Source organism: Alligator mississippiensis, chromosome 5 (genome assembly GCF_030867095.1).
Source record: "Alligator mississippiensis isolate rAllMis1 chromosome 5, rAllMis1, whole genome shotgun sequence".
NCBI classification, from domain to species: Eukaryota; Metazoa; Chordata; order Crocodylia; family Alligatoridae; genus Alligator; species Alligator mississippiensis.
This window is the reverse complement of record NC_081828.1, coordinates 36,762,966-36,776,400: the sequence shown is the minus strand read 5'-3', so window position 1 is coordinate 36,776,400 and position 13,435 is coordinate 36,762,966. Positions and strand designations below refer to the sequence as shown.

General features: G+C 41.1%; 1 protein-coding gene across 2 annotated transcripts in view; it reads right to left on the bottom strand.

Moving 5' to 3' along the window:
* The window catches only part of SNX7 (sorting nexin 7), a 68,155-nt gene that overhangs the window by 31,222 nt on the left and 23,498 nt on the right, over positions 1-13,435 (bottom strand). For both annotated transcript variants that reach the window (XM_014599774.3, XM_006263170.4), the window contains exon 7: positions 11,018-11,104. In XM_014599774.3, coding sequence (XP_014455260.1) covers positions 11,018-11,104 — 87 coding nt within the window. The remainder of the gene's footprint in view (positions 1-11,017; positions 11,105-13,435) is intronic.

Sequence of the window (13,435 nt, the reverse complement as noted above, 5' to 3'; positions counted from 1 at the left end):
TGAATTCCTTAAAAAGAATGCCACCAAGTTCATGTTGTGAGGCAAGTGTATTTTAGTACTATCAAATAATCTCAGCAATGACAACTATATTGACCTGAAAATACCCTATACAACCTCCTTAAATCATTCCATGTGGCTAAGAACAACTAACACATCTAAAGATTTTACACTACAGCCTTTTATCAGCACTTATAGCAGTTTGTAGTTCCACATCTATAACAAAAATGCTTTTCACATTAGATTAGAGTTCATGACATTGTCAGCAAAATTTCTGACTACTAAATTACTCTGACAAGTTCGATCTGACATTTGTGTTCAAAACATTTAAAACGACATAAAAAGTGCTTAGAAATAAAAAAACCCACATGCAAAATAGAGCCAGCCTCAGTGCTGAACGTTAATTTCAGTGACAGCATCAAAGTAAAGTGCCTTCTGAATCAAAAAGCAATGGTTTCAGCAGTGATGTGGGATCTGGGGTAGTGTAGGCACTAAGGTGCACAGTTGACAGCCCAGAGGTTGCAATTTTGTGGCCATTGCAGAAATGCTCATGGCGTGGCTTGTCAGATTCCAACAAATCTGCAAATTCTGCTGCATACGTTATCACAAGGACATGAGAAAAAAAAGCAGAGGTGTAATAAGCAGAGTTGGCACCCAGGGCAAGCCCTGCAGGAGAGCAGGTGTGGGGAGAGCGTAGTGTATAGGTCCCGAGAGTGGAAGGGTATGGTTCTGAGAGTGGGGGCAGGAGGGCAGCTGTCTTAAAGATGCTGGAAACTCCTAAACAGTTCCCAGCTGAGCTACTGCCATCACTTAAAGCTGTGCCTGCCCCAGCTCTTACTCTTAAAGTGGCAGCCAGGGATAGATTCATAGATGTTAAGGGCTGGAAGGGACCTCACGAGATCATCAGGTCCAGCCCCCCCTGTGCTTGGGCAGAAAAGACTGCTGGGGTCAGATGATTCCAGAAAGGCAAGTGTCCAGACATTTTTTAAAGTTTTCCAGAGCAGGTGCTTCTACCCCTCTGAGAGAAGTCTGTTACAGATCCTGGACACTTGAACCATAAAGAAGTTTTTCCTTATGTCTAATCTAAAGTGATCCTCTAGCAGTTTGTGACCATTATTCCTTGTCTTCTCCTGGGGTGCTTTGGTGAACAGATATTCCCCCAGGGCCTGATGTACACCCCCTTATATTTACAGGCTGCCACAAGGCCCTTCTAAGTCCTCTCTTCTTTAGGCTGAACAGTCCCATGTCTCTCAGCCTCTCCTCATATGGCCTGCTCTCCATAGTTTCATAGTTGGTAGGGTCGGTAGAAACCTAAGCAGATCATCTAGTCCGACCCCCTGCCATAGGCAGGAAAGGATGCTGGGGTCAAATGACCCAGGCTAGATGGCTGTCTAGCCTCCTTTTGAAGACCCCCAGGGTAGGGGCAAGCACCACTTCCCTTGGAAGTTGGTTCCAGATCCTAGCCGCCCTGACAGAGAAGTAGTGCCTCCTGATATCTAGCCTGAATCTATTCTCAATCAACTTATGGCCATTGTTCTTTGTTACCCCCGGTAATGCTCGGGGGAACAGGGACTCTCCCAGTGCCTGCTGGTCCCCCTTGGCAAGTTTATAGATGGCCACCAGATCCCATCTTGGCCTTCTTTTGTGGAGGCTGAACAGGTTGAGGTCCCGTAGCCTCTCCTCGTAGGGCCTGCCCTGCTGTCCCCTAATCATGCGAGTGGCCCTCCTCCGGACCCTCTCAATGCTGTCCACATCCCTCCTGAAGTGCAGCGCCCGGAACTGGATGCAGTACTCCAACTGTGGCCTGACCAATGTTGCATAGAGGGGGAGGATCACCTCCTAGTACCTGCTCGTGATACATCTATGGATGCATGACAAAGTGCGGTTAGCCTTCCTGACTGCATCCCCACATTGTTGGCCCATGTTCATCTTGGAATCAATCATGATTCCAAGATCCTTCTCTGCCTCTGGGCTGATGAGAAAGGAGTTCCCCAGCCTGTAGGTGTGCTGCTGGTTCTTCCTCCCCAGGTGCAACACCTTGCACTTGTCTGTATTGAAACCCATCTACTCTCATCCGCCTACCTCTGTAACCTGTCGAGATCTAGTTGTAGCCTGTCCCTCTCTTCTAGCGTGCTCACTTCTCACATCTTAGTGTCATCTGTGAACTTGAACAAGGTGCGTTTAATCCCCTTGTCCAAGTCACCGATGAAGACATTGAACATTGCGGGCCTGAGGACCGAGCCCTGGGGAACCCCACTGCCCACATCTCTCCAGGCCAAAAATGACCTGTCCACCACCACACTCTGGGTGCAGCCCTCCAGCCAAATTGTGACCCATCTGACTGTGTAGTTGTTGACACCACAGATGCCTAATTTTTTAATGAGGATAGGGTGAGAGACAGTGTCGAAGGCCTTCCTAAAGTCCAGGAAGACTACGTCCACTGCGGCACCTGTGTCCAAGACTTTTGTGACCTGGTCATAGAAGGCCATCAGGTTGGTCTGACAGGGCCTGCCTCTAATGAACTCATGTTGATTGCCCCTAAGCATAAACTCCCTTGCTGGCCCCTCACAGATGTGTTCCTGGATAATTTTCTCAAAGAGCTTCCCCAGGACCAAGGTAAGACTAACGGGCCTATAGTTTCCTGGGTCCTCTTTCCTCCCATTTTTTAAAATGGGGACCACACTGCCCTTTCCCAGTCATCAGGCACCACACCAGAGCACCACGAGTGCTCGTAAAACTGTGCCATGGGTCCTGGAATGACCTCTGCCAATTCCCTAAGCACTCTGGGGTGGAGATCTTCAGGACCTGCTGATTTGAATGCATCCAGTCCCTCCAGAAGTTCCCTGACTAGGTCCTCACTAACCCTGGGCCTGGCTATGCCTCCCCTGGGTCTGTCTGGAATCCCTGTGTGGGGGGATGTCCCTGTTCCTGCTCAGGAAAAAATGGAAGCAAAGAATCTGTTAAAGAGATTAGCTTCGTCATCTGGTGCTACCACCAGATTACCAAGCATGTTCTGCAGAGGCCCCACATTATTTGGTACCTTCTTTTTACCCACTATGTATTTAAAAAAGTATTTCTTGTTATCTTTGATCCAGGTCGCTAGTCCCAGTTCCATCTCTGCCTTAGCCTTCCTAATAGCTCCCCTACAATCTGATTTCAATGAACTCAGGCGATTAGTCAAGGATGCACTGCAGAGTAGGAGTTTTGAAGAGATGGGAGCCCAGGAAGGGTGGCTGTACCTTAAGGAAATGATCCTTTGGGCACAGAGGGAGACAATCCCGATGCGAGGAAAAAGAGGGAAAGGGGCCAGGAGGCTTCCTTGGCTGACCAGAGAAATCCAGGGCAGCCTGTGGACTAAAAGGGGAACATATAAAAAGTGGAAACGGGGAGAGATTACCAAAGAGGAGTATACCTCCTCTGCTCGGACTTGTCGGGAGGCAGTTAGATGGGCCAAAGCTACCGTGGAGCTGAGGATGGCATCCCAAGTAAAGGATAACAAAAAATTGGTTTTCTAGATATAGAGGGAGTAAAAGGAAGGCCCAGGGTGGAATAGGACTCCTACTAAATGGGCAGATGCAATTGGTGACGGACAGGGGAGACAAGGCTGAACTCCTCAACAAGTTCTTTGCCTCAGTGTTCCCAAGTGAGAGGCAGGACAAGGGTCTCACTGGGATTGTAGAGGCAGCAGCAAGGCACCAGACTGCCATGCATAGACCCTGAGATGGTGCAGAGTCACCTGGAGGAACTGGATGCCTTTAAGTCGACAGGCCCGGATGAGCTCCATCTGAGGGTACTGAAGGCACTGGCTGACATCATTGCACAGCCACTGGCGGTAATATTTGAACACTTGTGGCGCACAGGCCAGGTCCCGGAGGACTGGAAAAGGGCCAATGTGGTCCCCATTTTCAAGATGGGGAGGAAGGAGGACCCAGGCAACTATAGGCCAGTCAGTCTCACCTCCATCCTAGGCAAAGTCTCCGAAAAAATTATCAAGGCTCACATTTGCGAGAGCCTGGCAGGACAAATTATGCAGAGGGGAAACCAGCATGGGTTCGTAGCAGGTAGATCATGCCTGACTAATCTAGTCTCTTTTTATGACCAGGTTACAAAATGCCTGGACGCAGGAGTAGGGGTGGATGTCGTATACTTAGACTTCAGGAAGGCCTTCGATACGGTATCCCACACCATACTGGTACACAAGTTAAGAGGCTGTGACTTAGATGACTACACAGTCCGGTGGGTGGCGAAATGGTTAGAGGGTCGCACCCAGAGAGTCGTAGTGGATGGGTTGGTATCGACCTGGAAGGGTGTGGGCAGTGGGGTCCCGCAGGGCTCGGTCGTTGGACCGATACTCTTCAATATCTTCATCAGCGACTTGGACGAGGGAGTGAAGTGTACTCTGTCCAAGTTTGCGGATGACACAAAGCTGTGGGGAGAAGTGGACACGCCAGAGGTCAGGTAACAGCTGCAAGCAGACCTGGATAGGTTGGACAAGTGGGCAGAAAACAACAGAATGCAGTTCAACAAGGAGAAATGCAAAGTACTGCACCTAGGGAGGAAAAATGTCCAGCACACCTACTGCCTAGGAAATCACCTGCTTGGTGGAACAGAAGCCAAAAGGGATCTTGGAGTCCAAGTGGACTCCAAGATGAACATGAGTCAGCAGTGTGACGAAGCCATCAGAAAAGCTAATGGCACTTTATCATGCATCAGCAGATGCATGACGAACAGATCCAAGGAGGTGATACTTCCCCTCTATCGGGCGCTGGTCAGACCGCAGTTGGAGTACTGCGTGCAATTTTGGGCACCGCATTTCAAGAAGGATGTGGATAACCTGGAGAGGGTCCAGAGAAGGGCCACTCATATGGTTAAGGGCTTGCAGACCAGGCCCTATAAGGAGAGACTGAGGCACCTGGACCTCTTCAGCCTCCACAAGAGAAGGTTGAGAGGCGACCTTGTGGCTGCCTATAAGTTCATCACGGGGGCACAGAAGGGAATTGGTGAGGTTTTATTCACCAAGGCGCCCCTGGGGGTTACAAGAAATAATGGCCACAAGCTAGCAGAGAGCAGATTTAGACTAGACATTAGGAAGAACTTCTTCACAGTTCGAGTGGCCAAGGTCTGGAACGGGCTCCCAAGGGAGGTGGTGCTCTCCCCTACCCTGGGGGTCTTCAAGAGGAGGTTAGATAAGCATCTAGTTGGGGTCATCTAGACCCAGCACTCTTTCCTGCCTATGCAGGGGGTTGGACTCGATGATCTATTGAGGTCCCTTCTGACCCTAGCATCTATGAATCTATGAATCTTAAGCCAAGGAGGCTTAAGAACAGGCTATACACAAAAGGATCTTAAAAGGTTTACTTCAACATAATAAAAATCAGATGACTGTGAGGATGCAACATTTTAAATACAGAAAATTAACAGAGTATAATCAATATTGTAATATGGGATTCTTTCTTTCTGAGCTAAAATAACTAATGCTCATAAGTTCAATAATACTGACCTTTATAGCTTGCAGTTACTAAGGTGGCATGTTAGAATACTGAATCAGGCTTTAAAGACAAACATAGTCTTAAAAGAAAACAAGCTGCCCAAATTGGAGCTAGGAAGTGAGAATGTATATAGACTTGTTTCCATGATAAAGTGTAATACATATTTTCTATGTTTAAATCAAATTAGCATTTGAGCATAATATTGAGTAGTACAACATTTATAAGACTAAGTGAAGACCAATTTCTAAGCAACTTTAATTACTCATTACTGTAAAGGGAATGACATTTAAATATTGCTTCCATCTGAAACATTTTAACTATCTTAGTGTATTATACAGCTGCTCTTCAAATGTTAAATATAATTTTTCTCTGAACTATTAAAAAGCCTCTCAAATTGTCACCTTCACAAATGACATCCATTTTCAGCAAAATGGAGACACTTGGTTGAGATATACAAATTGAAACGAAAGTCTATTGTTTTTTAATTGCATGTTTTTGTATGACAGCAAGTTTTGTAAATTCCTACAAGAGAGCAGAAAAACAAGGCTGCATCTTTCTGTAACTGTTCCTTTTTAAATCTGATTCTTTGTTCACTTTTCCTTGTTGCATCTCTTTTTCCTTATACTTCTTACTTTTATTCTCAATAGTGTCCAACATAACAAAGAGCAACTCAGTACTGAAATGCAATTTGACACTACTCATATGGAGAGGCTAATAATAATCCGATGCAAGAAGGATATATGTTCTTTGGCCTCAGTTTAAGAAATATTTTGTGCAGGTTTAACATTTAAGTACTTTAACTTTTTTAACCACTGCAAGATTTCACTTACCTTCAATATAGCAGTTCACGTTAAGCACATACATAGGTACCCGAGTTACTGGAAAAACTCAGAAGAAACATTTTTCCTTCTCAGAATTTGCCAATTTATCCAAACTGAAATTCTCTTCAGTGAAATTCAAAAGGAAATCAATCAGGTCTCTGCCTTGTTTCAGGGGCATAACAAGTAATTTCTGTGTCCTTGGAAGCAGCAGCAGTGACCAGGACAGCAATACTGTCAGCTGCCATTCTCATTTCCTCTTCTGAACCATTTTTGCACCCCATCTAAATTGGTGTCTAGGGGCTCACCCACCCCTAATTATGCCACCACCTTCTTTCTTGACAGCTCACCTGCCCACCTCCTGAGGAGTTACCTGGTGAACTGCTGGAGAGCCTAGGCTTCCGGCCCCACAGCAGGCTGCTGGGAAGCTCCAAAACTGAGAGTTCAAAGAATTCTAGCTTGCAGCTCGCCAGAAGCCCCAGTACTCAGAACAATCTTGCGATTGGAGATGTAGGGGCTTCTGCTACTTCCTGCTACAGAAAATTTCAAAAGCTTTGTTTTTCATTCCGAGTGAGAAGGAAACCAAGTTTGGAAATGCTGACATCCTTTATACAACAGAATTATCTTTTCCTGCATAGTTCTAATAAGTACTTTGCTGTACTGGATGGAGCCTTAGGGTCTGACTCAAGTCCATGGAAATCCGTGAGTCTTTTCAATTATTAAAAGAGGCTGTGGGTCAGGCCATTAATATAAGCAGCCCATCTAATCCTAAAGTATAAGTTATCCAGTTTTGTTCATTTAAACACAATAAGAGTCATGTAACACTTATCTTGATCACACAGGAGGGTATGTAGTTTTATTAAGCATAACTTGGTTAATTTAAATCTTATGGGAATTACCTTGCCATTCTTTAACCAATCCACCTGGTAGAGAACTGCAGTCAGCCCTCTCCCATTCCAAATTTGGTCCCAGTCAATTCCTGGGATGAGGACTGAGAGAGAAAAGGATTCTTTGGTATAAGGATTGAGAGAGAAAAGGATCTTTTTCTCATTATAACAAATGCTTTGAGTCTCAATCCCTGTTTCTTAGCTTTTTTAAGACTGCCTCCCCTAATTCACTTCAAATTCCAAGTTATCGAGAAATTGGACCCCCTATGGCAGTGATTCTCAACCAGGATGCCTTGAGATCTTTTCAAGGGTGATACAGGATGCCACACAGTATTAGCACTGTTAACTGTGTAAACATGATTTGCAAAATAAACCCAGAGATTTGAAACAGGAATCCATAATGTCAAAAACATTCTGACCAGTTGTGGTCTGAGCTCTTTGCAACAGAAAGAAACACTCTATTATATTTCTACAAAATGAATGAAAACTAACAGCTGGCATTTTCTGAGGGGTACCTTGAACTAAAAAAGCTTAGAGTCACAATGCTATGGAAGGAGTACCAGCACTAGACACTTGCTACCAACTATGTTGCAGTAGTTTCAACTTAACTTCCTTACTTCTTGTTCTGCTATAGAGAAGGCAGAAGCTCCATCTACTTAGCCATCTGCATAATAACCCTGACATCCTAGTTCCACTCTCTTCCCATAAGAAGAAGGCTCTGCCTGGCAGGATAGAAGAACATTTACCCCTAGAAATGCACTATGAGCCAGTGCCTGTTGACCTTCAGTCAACCCCCAGATTAAGTGATGTTCCCCTGCACCTTTCTAACCCAAGTGTAGGGGATCCATGACCCCCATTTTCCCTCTGTTGGCTAAGCAAAGTACACCACCCTTTCAGGGAGTGTAGTTCAGTGCTTGCAGACATTGTAATGTATCCCCAGTAACCGTGTTAGTATATCATGCACAGTCACTTGCTCCAGTTACTGATTATACAAGGCCCTTTCTTTTTTTCTTTTTTCTTTTTTTTTTTACCAGGGAGAAGTGGGAAAGGAAGCACAGGGCAAACCAAAACCATATTAGTAGATAGTGACAGCAAAATTAGATAACACTAAAAGATATATGGAAGCAAATTTCTTACTTTATGAAAAACACATTTATGTATTATCTTGCAGGCCTTCCAGAAGGCTAGACTTACAAAAACATATGCATATTATTTCAGTATATATTGTAGGTATCATGAGACATAATAAAGTGATAATATTTCCTTATGTTTAATTTATTGCCAGGAAATCAAATGAGTAATACAAATACCTATTTCAAGTGCCAGAATGGTCTGAGCCTGAGACTTCTAATAGCTCATCTTTACATGAAAGCCCATTATGACACTGCTAACAGAAAACAATTCGTGTGTCAAATCTTTTCTGCTTAGACACAATAATAAATGCTGTAATCTTTCAGTTATTGTTTTATGTGCCATTTATATTGCATTATGTTTCAAACAGTAAAACTGCACAAAAAGAAACCTATTTAGCTCACAAAGTCAAGCAACTGAAAGTTAGGAAATGTCATATTTCTGTCTCTTTGCATGACCAAACTGTGCATTTATTAAGGCCAGGTCCTGTGGAAAAAATGTTGTGAAGTTTATAAGCACATATTTTCATAATACAGCCATAAAAAGAGGAAGAATCTAAGGTTGTACTGATAATGATAAATCTGCATTTACTAAGTTTTCTGCTAATCCTAGAAGAGGCATGTTTGGGTACCAACTCCCTCCATTCCCAAGAGGAAAGTGGGTGTGGGAGAGAAAAAACTCAGTTGTACTGAGCTGTTTCCCACTCTCCATGAGTTCCTTCAGCATACAACACCTAGCCCAACACCTAGCCCAATAATGGTTACTCCCATTGGAAAATCAGCTTTTCTCCTCCTACCAGCTTCTGTAGTTACTCATGTAGCTCAAGTGGCAATTCATGTCTTATACAGGGGAAGGAGAACCTAGCCTGGGTCTCTCCTTTACCGGCTACAGGTACTCTAACAGGTCTCAGTCATTCCCAGTACAGCATCAGCTGTTGTGGTGGCAATACAGATGAGCATCTGAATGTTTGTGCTTAATTATTATCTTGGTAGGATTCTACAAAATTCCCAAAGAATATACACACGAAAATGTGGTGGCTTAAATTTGTGTATCAACAAGGTAAACTGAATTTCTAGGAACACAGACAGCATCTGCCTGGCAAAAGTGTGCTTCTCCTGCCAAACACCAAAGGCCTGCTGCAAACCACAGAGGTGTGAACTCTACTTAAACAGTCCTAACAATATTTTATAAAGGAAATATTAAACCACTTAAATATATAGGTTGCTACCAGTTCACCTTATAACACACAAACATCTGCACATGCACACACACTTCCCAGCTTTTGTTGTAAAACAGACAGCAATGCTTTACACCCTATAAACACGCACATACCCTATACATAACTTTTCCTTGCTTTTGTGAATTTTAGTTAAGCCATTTAAAATTATGTACTCCCTACTCCTCTATCAAAGGGCAAATACCTGAACATTTCTACAGCTAACACATACCACAGATCACACATACTACACTTCTGTGCCCTCAACTTGCCCTCCTTGTACACAACTCTTTACAAGACTTCCTCCTTTCAATAATTAATATACATTGCAAATACTTGGAGTAATAAAAAGTTGTATTGAAAAGGCTAGAAGGATGATGCTGGAAAGTTGCCCTAACCCTCAAAAAGAAATATGGTTGTGCAATGCTATATGAGGTTTACTTTGTCTTAATTACATAGCTGCATTACATTACATCAGTTTTACATTACTGCTATTGTCAGCAATATATCTGTGTATGCCTGTGGCTAGAGAGAAGAGAACATGATGCAGCTAACCTTTACATTCCTAAGCTTTTGTGGGTATGTAATCCTAACTGATTCATAATGACATTTTATATATATTCATTTTGTAGGGTTTTTGTAAATGCTAAATTAGAGGCAAGATGGTACCTTTGTGACTGGGTAAAAAAGAGTTGCTGCATACAATCATGTGTGCGTCAGCAGCAGACAATTAAAATTTCTGCACTATAGAAGATGAGATATAACTATTGTCTGAGAAAGTTTTATACGTGTCATAACATTTTATTCTTATTATTTAAATTATTTTATTGACCTGCATGACTAGTGCATACATTATTAGCTGTAGCAGACAGCTAACAATGACCCAAAAATCTACACAAAAAAGCTACATACTGTATCAGATCTACTTAATCTGCCCCATTCTACAAAAGACTGGACTGAATGAGACAAATTTAAAAAAGAAAGTAATTTATGAGATTTCTATAAAAAAGTATATTAAAGATAAAACCAAATAAAAAAGACTTTAAAATTCAAAGGCCATGGGAACAAGAATGGTGAAATTTCATAAACCTTAACAAACTATCCCGAAAAAAATTCCAACATTTTTGCCCAACTTTAAGCCCATTTTTTAATTCTCCCCTAAAATGTTGTTACTATAGCATTTAATATAAATGTCAACTTGTAAGAAGATGCTTTAAAAATGTCCAAGAATCCATTTAATACTACCTTTCTATAAAACCTTATTTTGTTTCCTTGCCTAAAGATGATGTGACCTCTTTAGTCATGACTTTGCTGAAAGTGTTCCAGTTGTATGGGTAAACTTTCCTAAAGTAGGTAAGGAAATGCGCATTCCTTGTATATAGCTTGAGACCTTGTTTTTGTCAGGGGAACTCATAACATTTAATTGGGATAGGGCCCATATTGATTCAACATTACATTTTGAAAGATTTACATACTTACCAGATCCTTTTCTGCCTTTTTAGTAGATAAAGCATCAACTTTGGACTCAAGCTCTGCTTGAATTTGGTCTCGTCTTTTTAAAACACCCTTAATATTAAAACAGTAAAAAAGGGAAATAACATTAATGTGTAATAATTTGCTTATGAAAACATCAAGAGCATTTAAGAAGTTAAAGAATTCGTACCTTATGGTTTGAACAGACCTCTCATATTTAAGGATTTTAGCCTGATGCGATTACTTTCTTTATAAATGACTTTAAAATGATGTACTACAGATTTATTTAAATTACCCTAATTTTTTTTTTCTTGAAAAGTCTGGCAGGGGTCTTACCAGAACTGACACCAATATCACAAGACTATGCTAAGTATGTTACAGAGCATCAACCTATGGAATATTCATAGTATTTTTAACTCCTTAAAATATGTAATCATGATTTAAAGAGAGAAAATTCCTAACAATAAAGGAAATAACCCAGTAATAAATTCATTTGAATAAATATAGTATCACTCAAGTAAAACAGTATCTTGGATGCTATATAAAATATGTGCAGCCTTAAAGCTTTATTATTAATTTGTATTGGCAAAGTTAGTTTATGACAAAGGCAAGGGATATTTGGTGCAAGAGGAGTAGCAGTAATATCCATTATCTGAAAATAATCAGATATTAACAAGCCCAATTCTTAAATTAAATCCAACTCATCAGCTACTGGATTCTTAGAAATGAAAAAAGGGAGTGAGCTTTGTCTGTTACACTATAAATATTGTGACGTGCATTATATTCCCAACTCTGCTGCTATTTTGCTAAGTGACCTAGTCTTAGTCTGTAACTAAGACATTGCTTACCCTACAGAAGTACTGCAAGACACTGTTTTTTTTAGGACTACTCAGAAACAGAAAAGTATGTTAGTACAAATTTCAGAACTTCTTGCTAGTGATAATTACTTACATTATCCTTGTTGCAACAGGTTTTACTAGTTAATTAGAATATGGCTTGAGATTTTTAATATTTGCTTTTAGTGTAGGACACGTTGAAACAATGTACGGCATAACAAGTTCCATTTCCGGTTTTCTTTAAGTAAACCAAGTGCCAAAAGATTAATTTTTTTTTCATGTTGAAAAGGAAATCCCTAACACCCTGGCTAGAAACCAGCACAAAACACTTATATAAGCTAGTCTTTAAAAAAGCTAACATGGTATATTTACAGAATAGTTGGTAAACTTATTTTTGATCAGTTATGAGTAATACAACAATAATTCTTAACAAACTTACTATTCAGTATCTCTTGTTAAATGTTCTCCTGTTTGTTTATAAATATAAAATGTGGTTATAATAAAAGAAGTAAAGCAAATAGTTCTGGAATAATATTCTTTTCATCACTGAATTCTTTTTGTCTTTTACCCCCTCTTTTTCTGTATTTAAAAAAACCATAGACACTGTTAAAGATGATTATTTGCTAATCCTTATTACAAATATGTATTTTAGGTATAAAGTAAAACTAATAATTACAATGCTAATATGCAAGATCTTTGGGTTAGGTCTGGCTTTTTAATAATGAACACAAGAACCATTCATTATTTTGTGCTTTTAAAATATGAAATCAATAAAAACATAAGTTAAATATATGAATATAGTGTTATGATTTTATAATTACTCTGGTGTAAAAACTCTTAGAAGTAACAAGTCCCTCAAAGAGCAGTACTCTGACCCGAAACAAATTTCTAATTCTTTCTACATAGGACAAATTTAGAGGAGATGGCTCTACTATAGCTGTCTCCACTCTCAGTCAAACAGGAGGCGTCCAGCCAAGATGCAAAGATTTTTGCTCTGAAACTTCCTGAAGATGCTCCTGTATTTGTTTTCTCAGTTCAGAATTTCCAAAGCTAAAAAATACAAGGATTAAGCTCCCTCCTTGGCTAAGACTTTACTTAAGTGTACACTCTTACAGCCTTTACATATTGGTGTTGCCATGCCTCAGAAAACTATTTTTTCCAAGGTGTGGCTGACACATGCACATTTAGTCTGTTTCTCGCTGTCCTGTTCAGAGTGCGAAACATAGGAAAGGGGAGAGGGGGCAGAGACAAAATAAAGTGAATGAACAGCAAGGTCCTGGAATGGAATAAGGAGCCAAATGATGATCTGCTCTCTCCTCCTAAGGCATCACAACAGTCTAATGTTGCACGGGAAGGGTTGCACCAAGCTAATGAAAGGTAAATCAACTAAAGAAGAGTCTGAAAGCAACTATAATTCAAGAAGTGTGTGTGAAGAGCCTCAGTTATTCTGTTTGTCCACAGAAGCCTCCTCCTCTTTAGGCACGACCAAGAAGGCCAGCAGAGATGAGACAAACTGAAGAGGACAACATATCTAAATTGAGGTTAAATCTGGGGCAGGTTACTGGAAACAGCTTTTTCATTTTGCAAA